At 29.3% G+C, this 19,368-nt stretch overlaps 2 protein-coding genes across 10 annotated transcripts; both read right to left on the bottom strand.

Annotated features, from left to right (window-relative positions):
• Positions 1-3,012: 3,012 nt before the first annotated feature.
• On the bottom strand, positions 3,013-7,921 carry LOC108486611 (GATA transcription factor 24-like). Of its 9 annotated transcripts, none has more exons than XM_053029930.1 (12): positions 7,741-7,921; positions 7,179-7,543; positions 6,285-6,371; positions 6,057-6,190; positions 5,505-5,636; positions 5,301-5,415; positions 4,988-5,047; positions 4,813-4,878; positions 4,667-4,738; positions 4,130-4,210; positions 3,951-3,982; positions 3,013-3,545 (listed from the first exon to the last, which is right to left on the bottom strand). In XM_053029930.1, the coding sequence occupies exons 2-12, from the start codon at positions 7,455-7,457 to the stop codon at positions 3,314-3,316; spliced, it is 1,290 nt and encodes a 429-aa protein (XP_052885890.1). In that variant the 5' UTR covers positions 7,458-7,543; positions 7,741-7,921; the 3' UTR covers positions 3,013-3,313. The 9 variants fall into 9 exon arrangements, 6 of the variants coding, with proteins under 6 accessions (XP_052885890.1, XP_052885891.1, XP_052885892.1 ...); XM_053029931.1 differs by having other exon boundaries at positions 4,667-4,729; XM_053029932.1 differs by having other exon boundaries at positions 5,505-5,615.
• Positions 7,922-13,251: 5,330 nt separating this feature from the next.
• Positions 13,252-17,485, bottom strand: LOC108484096 (GATA transcription factor 25-like). Its single transcript, XM_017787749.2, has 7 exons — positions 16,917-17,485; positions 16,658-16,741; positions 16,451-16,581; positions 14,848-14,943; positions 14,542-14,647; positions 13,672-13,731; positions 13,252-13,598 (listed from the first exon to the last, which is right to left on the bottom strand). The coding sequence occupies exons 1-7, from the start codon at positions 17,214-17,216 to the stop codon at positions 13,485-13,487; spliced, it is 891 nt and encodes a 296-aa protein (XP_017643238.1). The 5' UTR covers positions 17,217-17,485; the 3' UTR covers positions 13,252-13,484.
• Between the last annotated feature and the right edge of the window lie 1,883 nt (positions 17,486-19,368).

Below are 19,368 nucleotides of genomic sequence, written 5' to 3'. Positions count from 1 at the left end.
TGAACATTCAAGGCCCAAGCTTAGTCCAGCTCGTTTTTAAGTTTATAATACTTTATATTATGTTATTTTTATATATTAAGTAATTTAGGACACATTAAAAAATAAACTTATACTAAATATATAATAGTACTCTAATGTAAATATTAAAATAATGTTAAAATAATTATAAAAATTTTCAATAAATAAAAATGTATAAAGTTATTAAATATTAATATAATATAATATAAATATTTCTTAAATTTTAAAAATAATATAAGGCACTTAAAATGGACTTCGTTAATTTTTTTACAAATATAGACTAATTTGAATAAAATTTTAAGCTCATATTTCGAGTCAGATTAGGCTTGGACAAGTATAAAGTATATTAATATATGCTTAGATCCAACCCGACCCGGCATATGAGCACCTCTATACCCAACTCATATTAAACATTTTACATAAATAATTTTAAAAATTTTACCTGAATAATTGTAAATTAAATTATAAATATATTTTTTCTTATTTTATTTTTATTTTAATTTCATACTAAATAGAAATTCATCAACTCTAATTCAAAGTCGATATAAATGCAATAATATTTCTCTATAATTTTAAAATATCAAATCTTTTACTCGATCTCGAAGCCATTTAATATAAATTTTATTTTATTTATTATTTTTCTTTTAAAAATCCAACATAATTTTACGTTTATATTATTTTAAAAAATAAAATTTTAATTTATAATTACTTAATTATTTTAGATTTCAAAAAATATTAAAAATAAAAACAAAATATTAAAAATATTATTTTCTTGTACACATACAAATATTCTAAAAATTCACTAGTGTATAATGGCGTTTTCCTCTTGATAAAGAAATGTTCTTTAAGTAGTGTTTGGAAAGCAACATAATAATTGAATTTGAGTGTAATTACTTATATGTACATAAGAATAACATGTTTGGGTAACTATTGTAATTATGTAATTTAAGCATCCCAATACACTCCAAAATTGGGTTAGTTGTGACAAAAAATTCTTATATTATAAATCTTAACAATTTCTAATGTTATGAGGAAAATTTTATTATAATCAATATTTTACATGTTATAAAAGTGTTATAATATATTTATTTATAAAATTTATAGTCAATAAGTATAGACATAACTTATTTATGTATTCATGTTATATATTATAAAAATAATATACTTATTGATAAAAAAATGTTATAGTTTTTATCATAATTTATTTATAAAAATAACTTTCTAAAGTTATGGCAAAAATCTATATTGCTTTTAAGAATTGTTATGAAAGTTATTGGACAATTTATAAAACTTTATTTATAAAGGTTATATATTATAAATTATATATTTTTCTTACTTAATTTATGTATTATAAAAGGGATATAACTTAGTATAAATATTCCTTCAAATTAAGTTTATATAATTTTTTTATAATTAAAACTACAAATTTTTGAACTGTAAACTCAAATATTATAAGGTCAATGTTAATTATACATATATAAAATATTTTCTTACACCATATTGTGGGGTATGATACCATTTAAGAGAATTATGACAGATACAAACATAATATATAACTCTCGAACTCTTTAATTTGAGACATTAAAAGCTTGAAATGTAGGTGATAAGACATATGTTGTTCTAAAAATTATTTCTCATATTAATATCACCTTAGCATAACATAGAAAAAAAAAAAAGATGGATCATACATGCATGTTACATATTTCATATGGAATTGAAATGGTCAATATTTGAAGACTACATGAAATAAGGAAATATTGATAATCATAATAATGATGAACTCAATAAATGACCAACAGATAATTATAAAGAGTATATGTTGAATATTAAAGAAGAAATAACCCAACAAATATGCACTAGAATATTTGGATAAAATTGCATATGACATTTATTTTTCTTGTTATTTTTATTAGTAATTATATCATTGACTACATTTTAAACTAACAAAATAAATACGATTATTTAATTTAATTTTTATCACTTGTTTAGAAATTATTTTATCATAATAATATTTTTCTAGTAATTAATATTTTAAAATATAAATTATATAATTATATAATTATAATTTGTACTATCAAACATAACATATCTAAAGAATTATAATTTTTATAATTATAAGAGAATGTAATTACACTTTCATTTAATTACTCTATAATATACAAACCAACTCTTAACTAATCCCAAAATTACAAAACACAATGACAAAGATTAGCTATAAACACACTTACTATATTATACTACTATATATGAAAGGAATGTGTGTGTGTGTGTGTTTTTTTTTTTTTACAATGAGAAAGACCGGTTAAATTTCAATTGTAACCTCTTTACCTTTTCATTTTCAATTTTAATCTCTATATTTCACTCGATATTGAGCATTCCTTATAAGACACTTACCATCAAAAATGGTTAGATTTCATTTTTAACCCCTCTACCTTTTTATGATTATATAAGAATAGTTAATTTTCAGTTTTGATCTCTATATTTCACTCAAATTTGATATTTAATATCTGCACTTTAATTTTACATAATTTAGACACCTATACATTTTTAGCTTTCCTTTTAACTTTAAAAATTAATGGTTTAATTTCAATAACAATCCTCTACATTCTTAATTTGACATAATTCGAATTAAAATGCAGAACTCTCTATTAAATTCAAGTTCATTGTAAAATTATTTTTATACATTGATACCAAGGGAGTTATTTTATTTCAAAATACCACACTAGCAAATTTAACATCAGGATTTTAACGATATTAACAAATGAATCTAAATTTTAAAATTCAACAAAATAGAAGTATTAAATTCCTAAAAATAAAAATATGAAAATTAAATTCAAAATATATGAAAAGTACAATAACTTTGAACATATTGTAATTTTTTACTCTATAATTTAATAAAAGAATAAGTAATCAACCCAACCCAACCCAACACAAAACATTGGAGGTAACCATACTAATTTAAAAGAGACGCAATCCCTTAATAACCATTGACACTTGTATGACACAGCATTTTGGACCGCCTCTTTTTATTAACCATTGACACTCAGTGTAACACAAATAAGCATCTCATCATGCTGTATAAAGTACTAAAGAAATCACATATTATAGAACTAGTAAAAGCATTAGCCATTTTTAACCTATCAAATGTACACAGAGTATAACAAGGAAAACCTTCAATTCAAAGTTTATCTAAATGTCAGCCTGAAAGCAAAGCAGCACCATGTATTTTCCCAATCACAAGCTGATTACTATACTTTAGGGTTCAATGTCAAGCTGGTTTCCTAATTATGGTAACTCATACAATCTGGCTATGTTCGCCTCCATATAAACATGGTAATCTTTTCTTTTTTTTTTTCAACTGTACCAAGCACACAGATGCAAGAGAAACTACCTGGGGTAAAAGTGTGTCTAATACCCACATCTTGTTAAATTGTTGGATTGGGAGCCAAATTGAAAACCTTCTAATCGAAACTAGAAGGAATGTCAATTTCTGTATCTGATGGATTAGCAAGCTCAACCAGAGGTTCCTGCATTTTGTATAAACTATATTATTTCATATGAGTCAGGAACACATGCAGTTAGTAAAACTGCTTTCTAGAAAACAAATGGTCATTGTAGTAAATAAGCCCTTCAACTTTGTCAATTTATCTAGATAAGCCTTTATACTTTCATTACACCCGAATAAACCCTTGGAACTCTAATTTAAACTATAATTGGTATTCAAATAAGCCCTTAATCTTTAACTAGTATCCAAATAAGCCTTAACCTTAACTTATACCTAAATAGAACTCTTAATATAAATCCATATTTCAGTTGAAATAAAGGCTAATTTAAATACAAATCAAAATATAGGGCATATTTGAATATCAAAAAAGCATAGGGGCTTATTTAACAAAAGTAAACTAGTTTAAGGGCTCTTTTAGCAGTTTTACCAAAAAAAAATACTCCACTTCCTGATTGGGACCTACAAGAAAGTAGAATCATGTCTAAACAAGAACATTTGCTGTGCTGTGCTGTAGGAATTATATTAGGGAAAAACGGAACTGTTTTTGGTTTCAAATATATACACACACTGATGTTATATACCTCTGTAAAATCCCTAATGTTTTACCTGCTCATCGTCATCTGCAGAGGGATGAACAATTCCCACAGGCAAAGAGTTTTTAAGATCCTCTGCATTTTCATGCAAATCCTGCACCAAGTGGAAATGCAAGTTACAAAGAAAAAGAACAGATTACCTATTAGACTGGTTCAATAATTTATTTCAGTTCTGAGAATTGTTCTGCTGAATCTTGTTCAGTTGCTTCAATATGTAAATAAATATCCACCTAAAACACAAAATTTAAGATTTAAGAATTTGTCCTTTCTAAGAATCTATGCCCATAAAAATCCTACTCAACAGAGATGGCCCAATCAAATACAAGAAAGAATCAATGCATAACACCAATCCAAAAATGAATTTGGTCTTCAAGTCGATACCTATGGTAAAGTATCAACCAGGAATAAATGCATAAACGAGGAATAACAATCATCAATATTTAAAGATCACATTTAAATGCTATAAGATGAACTTCTTTCAGGTGGTAACAGATTTTCCTTTCAAAATAAAAACATGTAATTCAAGTTAAGTAAGGATCAGAAAACCTACTTCTTCATCTGGGTTGACAGAAGCATTATTGGATCCATCAGTGACATCTTTTAAAGGATTCCCCTGCACAATCTATGTACATGTTAGAGGAAAGAAAACAACCACCTTAAAAAGCTCGATCATAAAGGAGAAGAATATGTATGTACATGTTCATCCTGGTTACCAGGGAAGTTCCCTTCCATAATTGAAGGCTTAACATCAATTTTTGTTTCCTGTATACCATATATATAATTCATTCAACAATTTTTAACCAAAGTAGCAAGTGAAAATAATAAAATAAATAAATATTTGCAAAGTAGAGAACATCCCCGTGATACTTACAGGTTCATTTTGGTCCATGGAAATACTCCTTCCTCCTTTACTAAGATCTCTCAGCGTTCCCTGTACGTTCAACATTAAGTTACAGAAAACAACAAATCACAACAACAACAACAACAAAAAGAAGGATTGTTGAAGATTACCAGCAACACTCCAAAAACTATGCTGACGTACTATAACTACACAAGATGATGCTCAATAGAGAATACTATGGGGACAAGCATGAAGTATCAAATGTGAAAAAGAAATAATAGACCATGGAACTGCAAATCAAGCATCCACAAGGAAAGCATCATTCAAAACTAATTTAACGAACCTTATTGGCCCACATAAGCCCACATGCATTACATAAAGTCCTTGGACCAGCTGGACCACGACGCATTGCTGGAGTATTATTTTCACTAACACCACAATGCTGACATCTCCGGACACTATAACACATTGAAGATATATTTCTTCAAAAGGTTCAACATGATATTTATATCCAAATAATCTGGTAACATGCAAGTTTGGAACTCACACAGTTTTTGGACGAGGAGTACCATCTTGAAGGTCAGTTTGCGAGGAATCCCAGCTTGAAGTACTAGTACTTTCCTTTAAAGATGCAAACTGCCCATTTTTACGGTGCATCCTACCAGAATAAAACTGTAAGCTGCACCACTGCCACTTGTATATATCATAAAAATGCAGTAATACATTTACCACTAATGTGTACTCATCTCCACTCACTAGTCTATTAGTCTCATAAGATAATCAGTACATAAAATTGTGAAATTTAAATAGCCTATACATACAGCAGACATTAAAGTCCATGCCTACTTTTACGCCTGCCTCTCTTTCAAAAGAGGCAAGAACACATGGAAGCTTTTAAATTCGAACTTAAACAAAACCAACTGCTCGCCGTATTAAACACTTCTCAGGATGGCAACCTGTAATAAATGTCTATAGCCTTTTCCACTGCCATCAAAAGTTTTGGATAGCTGTTGTTTACACTATTAAGTTCTACATCAAAGAACCTAATTTCAAAATATTAAACTGTAGACCTAAACAAATTGAGGACAAAAAGTCATACCTCTGTGCAACCTCTTTCCGTACTGTATACCTAATTTTCTTGTCAAAACATCTCTCTTTCCTTTTCTCACGGAACCTAACCAAGGATGCTATTCGTCTTGAAAGATTGGAGCGCTTCGGAAGATCACCTACACCCTATCCAATATGATATATGGAACAAAATGAAAAAAAAAAGGATAGTGGAATGCAATTACTCAATTGTTTATAATTATTTTAACAGCAGCAATACCCTGTTATTTTGATCAAAAGGTACTTCAATTGTAGGAACATCGGTGGGGATATCACGACCACCTAGAAGCAATAGAACAGCTTGAACCTATTTCATACAATCAAACAAAAATGTATGCTTATTCAGAAGAAAAGGGAAGAAGCTCTAAACCAGTGCATGCATTGAAAGAAAAGAATATAAAATAAATTACTTATTACTCAACCGATACAGAAAAAGCACAAAAACAATTAAAACCACTTCCTCAAAATGAAAAAAAGGCAATTAAAACTCTAATGCACAAAATCAATTTAAGGGCTGACTATAGTAAAATAGCAAATTGTCATTAATTTCACTGATGACTGATGGACACATATTGAACAAGAAAAAGCACAACCAGCATATTAGATTTGGACACTTTAACTTGAATCCAACATATTTCCTACCAATTATTAAAACATAAACTTCTAGCTAGATTAAGAGTGAAACAGTAATTTGCCAAAGTTATCAGAAGTTATTATCAGCAAAGAAACAATTGTTTTGCTTCCATAATTCAGTCAACAAACTATTCAATGAAATTAGTGCTTCAGCCACAAATCAATAATTAAATTCATCAACCATATTCCAAGAAATGAATTCAGCCTCCGCATATTAAACCTTTTATTTAAGAATCGTATTACAGGCACATTATTACACTTCCAGCTAACTTGGTCACATTTCTCACGTCAAAACATTACTTTAAAATAAGAATACAAAAGGGAAAAAAAAAGGAAATAAAAATGTAACAGTACTAATCGAAATCTGCTTTGCAAAAACAATTGGACTCACAGGAGAGAATTATTTTGTTACTAAAATCAAACAAAAAACAACTAGCAATAAATATAATTTTTATTTGAAAGAGGATAAAAAGCTAAAAACCTTTTCAGGCGTAACAGCAGGGAACACGTAAACTTCTCCTTCAAAAGAGAGAGTAAGCTCGCTAGTTCTCGATGCCATAACCACGCCTCCACCACCATTAACGCCGCCTACTACTCCTGTTCCATGCTCCGCCACATTCACAGAGTTGGCATTCGCGTCCTCCACGTCATCCATAGCGTCATCTTCGTAGTCTCCATCGTCGTCCTCGATCTGTATCGTCCCTCGCGCGTGGTCCACAAACGGACGCGCCTGCAGTGGCTGAGGATTCGCCGCCGCCATATAAAAACAGCAAAAAGGAACAACCAAAGGCCGCACCTTTCCAACTTTAGCGAAAATCGATGCCCCCTCGAGTTAGCGATTATCACCTGTTTCATTGAAAAGCCATGGCTTCCGTTGGGTTACTGGTTACATAAAATTCACTTAATATTTATCTTTTTCATCAATATTTTTCCATTTTCTAAACCCTAACCCTAGATAGAATATTTTTCAGGTTGAACAAAACATCGATTATTAGAAGAAAAAAATTGAAAGAAAAAAGAATGATAAAAGGTTGAAAAATAACCCTAAATATAGCTAAGATTTGCAGGGGCCTGAGCTCGTGTTTCCTTAAAGAAACTCAAATTGGAAAATTTTTCTCTTTTATTTTTAAATTTTATTTTTTGATAGAAAGAAAATGAGTCGCCTTGTCGAGAATTACTATTTCCCTATATGAATATAAAATAAGATAAAATAAATGAAAGAAAGAAAGCAAAAGGGACTTTGATAGGTGTTCTGCGGGAGTACGGTACTGATATGTGGCGGATAAAGTAAGATGGTCTAATTCTGGTTTTAGTCCTTATACTATAATTCTACTTTTGTAATAATATTATTTGGATGTACCAAACACGGTATAATTATAAAATAAGTCTTAGTAACTACAAATATTAAACTATTACAAATTAAAAATTTATATAATCTAGGCTAAAATTAATAAATTGGGACTAAATGAATTAAAATCCCTACATATAATGAAATTTATAAACCTATACATATAATTATATATAATAGATCTCGAATCAATACTCTAAATCGAGAGTCTCTACTTATCACACCATTATTTTTTTCCATTAAAGTGATGCATGTTCATCAAATTTAGCCTAAACATATTAAATTATGTTAAAGTAAAAGTAAATATAATTTTAATTTTTTTAAAAGAGTTTAAATTTAAAATGATTAAAATCATAATTATACCAAGTGAGACAAAGTGAGGTCCAATGGAATTGATGAGTGATGAAAAACTTTGGAAGAGGTTGGGCCCACAATGATAGAGAATTAGAGATAAATCTGGGAAGGAATAAAAGAGATCCAACGGCTCTGGATTGAAACGACACAAGCGTGCGGTGAGCATCGTTATATTTACTAGATAAATGCACGCAAGTATACTATTGTATTTGAATGGATAATTCGCAATAAACTTAAAAAATAATATATATATCACTAAAATAATTTAAATTTTTAACAACCTTATTTATTATAGAATGTGAGGTAAAAATATCACGAAAGTCCCTGTATTAATAAACAATTTATATTTTGTTTCATTTAATTAAAAATGAGAAAATTAGTCTTTATATATTAGATTAAAGATCAAATTAGTCTTTTATGTTAAAATTTTTATTTATTTGTACTTTTAAAACTGACATGGTTAATAGAATAACTAGACAGTAACTTTTAGCATATCACGTGTACCTCATGCTAACGTCCAAGAACCAATTTTTAATGACATAAACGGATAAGATTTATAACAGAATGATCAGTTTACTCTTTAATCTAATACATTGGGACGAATCTACCTATTTTAAGGAAAGAGGTAAAATGCAATTAGACTCCTACTACAAGGGCCTCCATAATACTTTGACCTAAAATATGACATAAATTGCAATTATTTAAACATGGTTGATTAGATTTAACAACTTTCAAATTAATAACAACATAAACTTAATATGAGAAATAATAAAATAAATAAATAAAACGATATAAAAGACTATAAATAAACACATTTGTTAAAAGGTCATTTTTTCTATACAAGCGGTAGAAATTTTAACTTCGTAAATAGGATATATGGTAATTTTATAATTCTACTTGTGAAATTTAAAAGTGCATTATCAATGTATCAAATACTCTTTTTTTAAAACAACTTAAAAGATATGTAGCAAAATCTCAACTCCGTTTATGGAATTAAAAATTTCACCACTGTATTGAAATAATTATATTTTTTATTAATGTGTCAAATTTTCTATAAAATGATACTGAATATTACTATACAAAAACAATCAATAAGATATATGACACAAAAATTGAAAGTTACTGTAATAGTATCGATTTTGTCATGTTTATGTATTCATGTTCGTTCATGTTATTTTTCATATCATATTTGTACTTATTTTATTTTTGTGAGTTCGGAATATTATAATATATTTTACATGTTAATAATTTGTTTTATGTGATTAAGGTTTTTTTAATCATTTAGTGTTTTGCTTAAGTTACTGTAGCTACTCAATTTATAATAATGCATTTATTGATAAATTATAGCATTAGTTATAATATCCTCATTGAATTATTCAAAAGTTTTTGTTTAAGTTATTAGACTGTTAAAATCGATATTATATGGTTTTATCTGTTTCCATTGTTTACACAAATCGAAAGCTCTTTTACCCCTTCTCTTCTACAGTTCAGTTTTTTTTCATGAAACAACTTTAGACGTTACAAATTTGCTAAACCAAAATTCAAACTATTTTTTCTTTGATGTCCAACATTAATCGTCAAATTAACTTGGATCTAAGGTATGTTCTTCCACTCATTAATGGGTACTGATCTACCATACCGATCTCCAAATTGTTGATTGGAGCTCACTATCAGAACGTTAAAAAAATTAATAGCCTAGTGATTTAAAAAAAAAACACTTGAATAGTTTAGTGACCAAATTGTAATTTTTTTTAGTTAAGTGATGAAAAAAAATTTACCCATATTATTTCACGTTATTCTCACATGATTCTTAATTTTTATATTTGCATAATTTATTATAATACTTTTACTTTAATTACGAATTTATCTGGTTAAAATTAAATAAAAGCATGTGTGATGAGTAATGTAAATACTAATTTTTTTAAATCGAATAGGTGTCAAATTGATTAGGCCACTAATTTTCGGTCTAATTGGTTTAATTGGTTCGATTTAAAAAAATTAAAAACTTTAAAATATTCAAAAAAAAGTTAAAAAAAGGATGCGAAAATTTTTTAGTCGGTTTATATCGATTCTCAATTTAACTAGTTCAAAACCATTTATCAAACTGATAGCTCAACCCATTCAAACCACACTAGTCATTAGTCTCATTGCTTTAACAAAAAAATAAATTGATTTAATTACCCGTCATAATAAAAAAGCCATTGCCATTGCTTTGTTATATTGTAGTTAAGGTTAACCCTAAGTCATGGCCTATTAATAGGATATGCATCTATCTCATAAATAGTTTAGGTTCGAATCATTGTTACATCAAAAAATTTATTGTTGTTAAGGTAGTAACTATAATGATAAGAACCAAAATAATTTCACCATTTTTAAGCAATATATTTATAAATAGATAAAATATTTGGTAAACTGTGAATGAAGTTTTTAAACTCTACAAGTAAGGTCAGGGTTGATAAGTGTCTTATATGAACTCCCAACTTTTATGTGTTGAAGAGACCATTTCTTATTTTGTGCCGAAGCAATTTATAAATCATAGGCTGAAACATGTGAAATCAAAGGGCATTACTTGAATACTACTGCAAGTATATGTGAAGAAATGATCAAAAGAGTCGTGTGTGCTAGAGAATTGGAATTTTCTATAATAATGCATGGATATAGTAAATTACTAAAAATACATATTAAAAAAAGACAAATGTAAAAATTTGAAATTATTTGTAGAATAAAAACCATCAATCTATTAAATACTTACCCTTGTAAATATTATAAATAAATAGTAAACAATAATATTTTTACACTAGGGAAGAGTAAAAAAGTGTTGCAACTTACTCTTTTTTTTTTCTTTGAAAGCAAATATTTGAATTAATTTAAAATTAAAAGAAACAATTTCATATAAATAAATAAAGGTATAAGTATCTAAATTATACATGGACTTTTATCTAATGTATAATCTCATACGTGAATTTTAATTTTATGTAATTTTATACATGAAAATTTTGATTTGATTCAATTTTCATAAATCACCGACAATATTATCAAATTAACACCATTTTACGTTTGATATATTTTATACACAAACAATTATATTTATCTAATATAAAAATAAATATATGTATTCATTTCTTTAAATGTGAACATGTGAATTAAAATCAAAGTTTCATGTATATATATGAACCATAATTCAAGTTTCATGCATATAATTGCACCGAATCAAAGTTCATATTATCAAATTACACATTGGACCAAATTTCATGTATAATTTAGAATAATTTGTATAACATTTGACAAGCTTAGGTGCCAAATTAGAAAAAAAAGTGCTAAATTCAAATATCCAAATTTGTACAACCCCATGACTCAAATTTTATTATTATTATTATTTAAATTATGACTTAATCGAATCGAGTTATTTGATTTATTCAAATTTATTAAAAATTTGATTTTTGAGTTCTAGTTAATTTGAATTTTACAACTCAAATAATAAGTGGGCGTAAACACTTACACATGTTAAATTTGAAAATAAGTAAATTGATCTCTTTCAATAAAAATATATAAAAATAAAAATTCATAAAAGAATTAAAAAGAACAATTAGAAGTTAGATATAACATTATATAAAACTCTAAAAATATATAAAAATGAAAATTTAAAAAAATTCAAAATGATAAATAATTATCAAATTAAGTTTACGATGGTAAAGTATCTTGTTTTTCTTTTCTCTTATTTTGCCTTGAAATAGTTTTGCAAATATATATGATCTCAAATTTATGTGCTCTAACTTAAAATTAACCATATTGTTAACAAAATTTCAATTTGACATTTTTAATTTTTTAAAAATTAAACTCAAACAGTTTTACTCTACTCAATTTAAAAATTAAATTCAGATCAATTAAAATAATAAATAAAAGTCATTAACTCATCTAACTAGAAAATTTTAACTCAATTCGAGTAATCTTTCTAACCTTACTTTGAATGTGAATGGCTAAATGGAGGTTAGACACCCTCCCCATGTAATTAGTGCGAATAAAATTGACTGAAGTTGCAGCAAAGTCAACCCATAGGAGAACGAGTAAATTCGATAAGTAAAAAGGTAGGTCGGTCGGTCATGACAAGGACACTACTAGGCCTACTACTAATCCTACAAATTGAAGCTAAGGGTCAACCAATAATAATCAAAATGGAATAAAACAACTAACCATGCTATTGCTACCACATTCACATCAAGACATTCCATAGATGATATTCTTTGGTATTTTTAGCTTGGCTCAAATGACCAAAAAGAAAACGATGGACCACGACAAGGATCTGACAAAGAAGGAATAACATATATAAGGACTCCAATTGACCCTTTATATAAATTATTATTCATACTTTACGTGAACTAAATTCACATTTGATTATTTATTATATATATTCAAGGAGAGTATCTACTTTACAATATCTCTCTGGTGAAGGTATTGATCTTAAAATGCATTTGATTATTTATTATATATATTCAGGGAGAATATCTGCTTTACAATATCTCTCCCTCAATGGCGAAGGTATTGATCTTAAGATGTATGGTCAATTTTAACCTTAAGATTTTTATCTCCCTATTTCGAAGAAAGCCCAAAGGGATTCACGAAATTTCGAAAAGAGGCCTAGATCCACCAAGGAAATATTTCATCATTTGAGCACTCCTTGGACTAGAGAAACAAAAACATAACTACAACCAAATATAGACATCCCAAAAACAATATCTCCACCGTTAGGGAGTGAAAAACTCCAAAGCAGATCCTCGCCCTCAACAATATATATATATGTGTATACATATATAAAAAGAGGCTTAGATAGTCGAGGGGTAAAGATGCTGGAAGCTTATGGCATATGAAAAAGGATAATTGTTGAAGCTTCAAGTGATACATCTCAAGTAGCTTCTCTTAAAAAAGAGTTTTAATTAATGCAGAAGGTACTCACTCAAGGAATAGGAGGAGAAACTTCGTATATTTGATAAGGCAACTATGATATCTGTACACGTAGGACAAGTTTTAAAGAAATTACTAATGAAAGATCTAGCTGACTGACACATTGGCAAATATTGGCATGGATGATTAGTGCTCGGCAATGCCGATTAGAGCTGAGTCATCCCCATTTGAGAAAGGTACTACATTGCTTTCTGTAGGAATAGCAGTTCCAGAATCCGAGTCATTTGGTTCGCTTTCTCCCTATATCAGAAAAAAAGTTTATGTTAGCAGGGGGTCCAGACGTCGAATAACTTCACAATCTTATGAAACATACCTGCTCAACTGGAGTCGGGGAATGTTCATGAGTTTTCTTGGGAATATCCCTCAAAGTACCCTGCATGACGTTACAATAGTTAAGAACTCAAAGCACGTTGAATGTTATGAAGAGGGGAAAACATTAATCTACATGCAAAACTAAAAGTAAATTTAAAACAATGTCCGTAAAAGAGACGTTGGATAACACTTGTAAGCAAAAAAAATCAATATCGAAAAGGTAAAAATGGGGAGGGAATACATATGTCCGTAAAAGTACATTTCCTTTTCTTGATGTAGAATCTTGTGGGCTACTGCACATGCAAGGAGAGAAATATGGGGGATGGGTGTTGGGAAAAGGAGGCAGAGAAAAGTGTAGAAGAAAAATCTTGGAAACTTAAAATATAGCTACAATCACAATCTTCAACTTCTATGCACACAAAAAGAGATAAATATTACAAACTATATAATTGCATAATGTGCAGTCGGCAAGGACACGAATCACATTCCCTGTTCCCATCACTCTGGATATTTGTTTTTGCATGTAGAACAGAGATAGGGAGAAGTGCGGGAGTTACTTGGCTCATACTGAAGGCTAAAGCAACTATGTAAATCTTATTCCTTGACAATAGCTTTATAGAGTGAGTCAATGAGATGTCACTGAAAATTTTTAATTGGAATCTTAATTATAACCAATCCAATTTAATAAATCTTCAACAAGCAGTTAAAAACATAAAAGTGACTTAAATACATCTAAAACTACCCAATATATGAGCAGAACTACAGTGACAATGCTGCAAAGAATCATGGAACAGCAACATTCTCAATTGTAAATGAGAAACGTGGAGAAAGTGAAGAAATATGAACTATCAATCACAGAAGAGACACCAACCTTGTTTGCCCAGAAAAGTCCACAAGCATTGCATAGCGACCTTGGACCAGATGGACCACGTCGCATCATAGGGGTGGCCTTTGAGCTAATGCCACAGTGCGTGCAACTGGAAAGATTGAGAAAATGACATTATATAACTTCAATTATTGGATTTTATCTTGAGATTTCACCAGGAAATCTTATAAATGAGAGAAATGATAAATATATTGGCAGTATGCCTGAAGGTAAAACAGAAAACACATTTGCCAGATCTTCATTGAAAGAAAATGCAAAGAACAGCACAGTTGAAGATGGTATAAAACTCACACAGTATCTGCTAGGTTATCATCATCCTGACTACAACTGCCATAATCACCATCAGATTTTCTGGAAGATGTAAATTGACCCTTATTACGCTGCATCCTGATGCAATCACAGAGATAAGAAATTACCAAATATTGAACAATAAAAGTTGCCAATAAGTACAGACGGTCCCTAATGAGCTTTCTAGACTCCTGTTCAGTAAATAAAACATCCAAGATATTAAGATTTCAGTTTCCATGAACTCAATAGTGCGTCTATATATATTTTCTTTCTAAATTATTCTGTTACTTAATCATTAATAGAGATGAAAATTCCCTAAAAGATTAAAAGGGTATGCTCTCCCATTTGTTTGTGTGGTTCTCCTATTGCTCCTAGAGCAGACAATTAAACATTGAAGGAAAATACTTTTTGCCATTGTTTGAATTCTTTAAATTCCTTTCCCGTTTGTGAGACCATTTATTTATCAGACTTGACCTATACAAGACACATGTCAGACTGAAAACAATTTAAAAAGAAACATGGATCATGAAATTAGGTGTTTTCAGTGAATATAAATCCCCTAAATCGTCAATATTAGGTGTTTTCAGTGAATTCAAATTGAATTGTTACAAAACATCGATCATGAAATTAGAAATATGAGCTTATAGTGATTCTTAAATGAAACTTTTATTCAAAAGCAGTTCTTTTCAGTAATGGCTTCTTCATTAAATAAGCACTGTATTAACTTATAATAAGTTTTAAGGTCATGAATAGATATGCCAGATCCCAGCTTATTCCCAATAGATATCCTGCTCTAAAATTTTGTTGATTGAGTTTGATAATTCTGTAGCAAAATAAACAATGCAGCGGTCAGTGACAAGCAACAAGAGCATCCATGAATTAATAATTAAATTTGATGATAGTGAAACTAAACAGGTGGATAAATGTTATCCTAGTACAGTCTGATGTTCCAAGAAATATTACCTTGTAACTCCTGATTTGTTAATCTATCAGCACTATATATACTCCCTAGATCCTAATAATTTTGTTAAATTCAAACAATTTTAAAAATTAGACCCATAGAAGACTAGACGACACTGCAATATCTTGTTAACAAGATTCCTCAACATAGAAGACAACTTTAATAAAAGCTCATCTATCTGGGCTACATGAGCCTGCAAAAATGATTATTTATTGCTCTTTAGAATTGGATGGTAATTTATTAAACACATATTTATAAAGATCCTCAGATTCTAACATTAATGAATAGCATGCATAAACACAGTGAACTAATCTTAACATTATCGATGCATGTGATGATCATGCTCATATAATGTATGAAAAGGAGAAACATAATTTGCATAAATATAAAATTTGCAATAAAGATAATTTACATTGGCAATCCGGTAACACCAAACATATCTCCTGTCGTATATAACCCATAACCTCCTTTAAGTATTAATGCTCATGTAATTCCTCAAACCTCAAAAGGGCCATTGTTACTAAAACTATACTAGTTCCCAGGCAAAGTTGTTAGCATCAACTGCAAGATCAATAAAAACAACTTTCCTAGTTCAAAATTTGATGAAAACATTCACAAGGCAGTTCAGGGAAGGAAAATGCAAACCTAAGAGCAACTTCCTGGCGAACACCATATCTAACTTTCTTATCAAAGCATCGTTCTTTTCTCTTCTTGCGAAACCTGTCTAGCGACGCTGCTCTGTGCGGTTGATTAGATCTCGGAAAGTCCATTCCACCCTAAGCAAAAAGGGGGAAAAGGTAATTAAAAATCATAGCAAGAAAAAAGAAAAGTAAACAAATTTAAGAGTACTACCCTTAGGTTCTGAGATGACATTTCAACACCATGGGTACCTGAAGTCAGTTCACATCCACCCAACAGTAACAACACTGCATGAAACTGCAAAAATTCGATTCAAAAGGAAAATCTTTACAATGTGCAATTTTATTTTATAACTTAAAATAAGTTGTAACGAAGTCACATCACTCCCCAGTTTAAGGTATCAATTTGGTACTTCAAAAACAAAAAATCTAAGCAAACCCTAACTGGCATAATTGATAAAAAAAAATCAGACCTTCTCAGGAGTAATAGCATCAAATACATAGACCTGACCACGAAACGATAGAGTGAGTTGGCTGGCACCATCGCCTCGTGGAACAACATCCAAGCCAGAGGCGGAAGTAGCGGCGGCAGTGGCGTAGAAAGGATTGGTGGCTACGTCGTCTACTCCACCAACATCGTCGAGGGAGGGAGCCTCGTAAGTAACGATGTGGTGGTTATCGACGGATACGGAGGCTGAAACATCGTCGTCGACGTCAGCGTCGGAGCCGGCGATCTGAGGGGGAATGTTCATAGGCTGAGATTGTCCGTACATTTAGGAAGCATTTACAGGCAATGAAATCGAAAGCGCAAAAAACCCTAAAGAACGAATCGAATAGGGAAAAAAAAAGTTAAAAAGAGGCGAGGAATGTGTGTGGAATAGTATAGAGCGCTACACTTTCAATTTTAGTTGCAGTGAAGTGAACAGAGTTCTGTTAAGTGTTAACCTTAATGAATATTATTATTTTTCAATTAAATTAAAAGAAAAGAGGGGTTCTGTTTTTCAGAGAGAGGAGAGAGAGTGAAATACAGCTAAGCTGTGGTGGAGACGATATGGGTGAGATTATATTAATACTTTTTTTAAAAATTTTTGAAATCATTTCATTTTTAAATTTTAAGATAATGGTACAATACTAATTTTTTTTGTATATCGAAAATCAATCGGATCAACCTAATTGAAATTATTTGGAATTGGACTGGTGGCTAATTTGGTGCAAATCATCAATTTTTAATTCCATTTATCTGATTGATTTAACGGTTAAAGCAAATAAATTATTAAAATTTTAAAATAAAATTATTCTAAAAATTTTAAAGATTGATTCAATTAATCTTTATTGATTTATGAGTTAATTGATTTTATATCTCTCATTAAATTAATATCTTGATTAATTTTTGAGACTCTCGTCTCATTGAGTATTATTGTAGTTTTACGCTTAATAATATTATGATTGAGTTTAATTGTCAAAATGTTATCATTGTTTTGATTCAATCAAGTGTTTAAATTTAGTATTCATATTTAAGACTGTATTTATCTCTGATTTGTCTTTCCATTGGACCAAAAGGGAGGCTAATAAGATGGCTCATAACTTGACTAGGGTGGTCATTATGTTACACCTCTTTTCATGAGTTTGAAATTCTTCTAAATACTCTTTTACCTATCCTTAAAGCAACATTGTATTGAGTGCTTCTGAGGACGAGACACATAGTTTTGTGTGTACGAGATAAGTTTATTGGCTTAGGTTTTAGTTGTGTCTCTTGTATGTGTTTTTTTTTTCTCATTTTTATTATATGAAGTGAATTTCATTTTAAAAAAAAAACTCGTCTTTCAATTAAAGATGACAATGAATTGGTGCGAGACAGATGTTATTGAATCCATAGTATATTTTGCCACACTTCCCATCACACTTCACTATAAATATATAATTTTAAAATCATTATAATTATCAACTCCATAAATATAAGATATATCTATACCTTTCTCATCATGTACATAAATAACATTTTTTACCTTTTTCTTTATTAATAATTCTATACGATAATAATAAAATAATAAATTTTATAGCAAATAAGACTGAGCAAACAATTATTACAACAGCTTTATATTCATATTTTCCCCAAAAGATTCGCCCAACCTGATTCCTCTTTGCCTCAATTTGATTTTTAGTAGTTATTACTAATATTTTCTTTCTTTTTAAAGGTAACCAATATTTAAATATAAAATATAAATAATCCTTCATATTTGTCTAACCATAAAACATCATATAAACTAAAATACACATTTAAATAATAAAATATCTCATATTATCAATAAAGTATTAGTTTGTTGGTTAAGATAAAGGCTTAAATTTTGAGAATAATCTACACCTTCGAATTTTAGAGATATTCTAAGAGGTTTATCGAGAATTTCAACATCATTATGAGTTTTATTAAGGTTGTAGAAGCTCAAATTGCCCGGCCCGATTTCATCAAAACCCAACCAAACCTCTAAACCCACTAAAACCCTTAACTCATGACCCATTTACATCTACCCAAACCCATTACAAAACCTAAACATTAAACCCAATTCAAAACCCATTAAGCCCCCAAAAAACCTAACCCCAAAAAAAAAAAAAAAAAAAGAAAAACCTAACCCCCAAAAAAAAGAAAAAAGAAAACCTAACAAAAAATAAAAATAAAAAACCTAGCCACCTAACCACTTTCCCACTTGCCCCATTTTTCCTCCCATTGTCTACCACCACCACCTACAAAATAGAAAAAAAATAGAAAATCATGTAAAAGATGGCTATAAAAGCCATTCAAAAATCATGTAAAAGGGAGGAGGAATTTTGATCAATACAAAGAATTTATCTTCAAAAAATACCTAAAGGTGATTTTATCTTCTTTATTATTTTACTCTTATTTTTATTATTTATTTTTTTCCTTTTTCA

This window comes from Gossypium arboreum, chromosome 6, assembly GCF_025698485.1.
Source record: "Gossypium arboreum isolate Shixiya-1 chromosome 6, ASM2569848v2, whole genome shotgun sequence".
NCBI classification, from domain to species: Eukaryota; Viridiplantae; Streptophyta; class Magnoliopsida; order Malvales; family Malvaceae; genus Gossypium; species Gossypium arboreum.
This window is presented reverse-complemented; position numbering and strand designations above follow the sequence as displayed.

What these genes read in the sequence shown, in the direction of transcription:
- LOC108486611 (XM_053029930.1), bottom strand. Translation starts at nt 7,457, where the DNA reads ATGGCGGCGGCGAATCCTCAGCCACTGCAGGCGCGTCCGTTTGTGGAC. An exon ending in CTGGTAACCAGGATGAACAT is followed by an intron (nt 4,739 to 4,812) that starts GTACATACATAT and finishes ACATGTACATAG; the next exon opens with ATTGTGCAGGGGAATCCTTT. An exon ending in CTGCAGATGACGATGAGCAG is followed by an intron (nt 3,983 to 4,129) that starts GTAAAACATTAG and finishes ACTTTCTTGTAG; the next exon opens with GTCCCAATCAGGAAGTGGAG.
- LOC108484096 (XM_017787749.2), bottom strand. Translation starts at nt 17,216, where the DNA reads ATGTACGGACAATCTCAGCCTATGAACATTCCCCCTCAGATCGCCGGC. An exon ending in ATGCTATTACTCCTGAGAAG is followed by an intron (nt 16,742 to 16,916) that starts GTCTGATTTTTT and finishes GAATTTTTGCAG; the next exon opens with TTTCATGCAGTGTTGTTACT. An exon ending in TGTCATCTCAGAACCTAAGG is followed by an intron (nt 16,582 to 16,657) that starts GTAGTACTCTTA and finishes CTTTTTGCTTAG; the next exon opens with GGTGGAATGGACTTTCCGAG.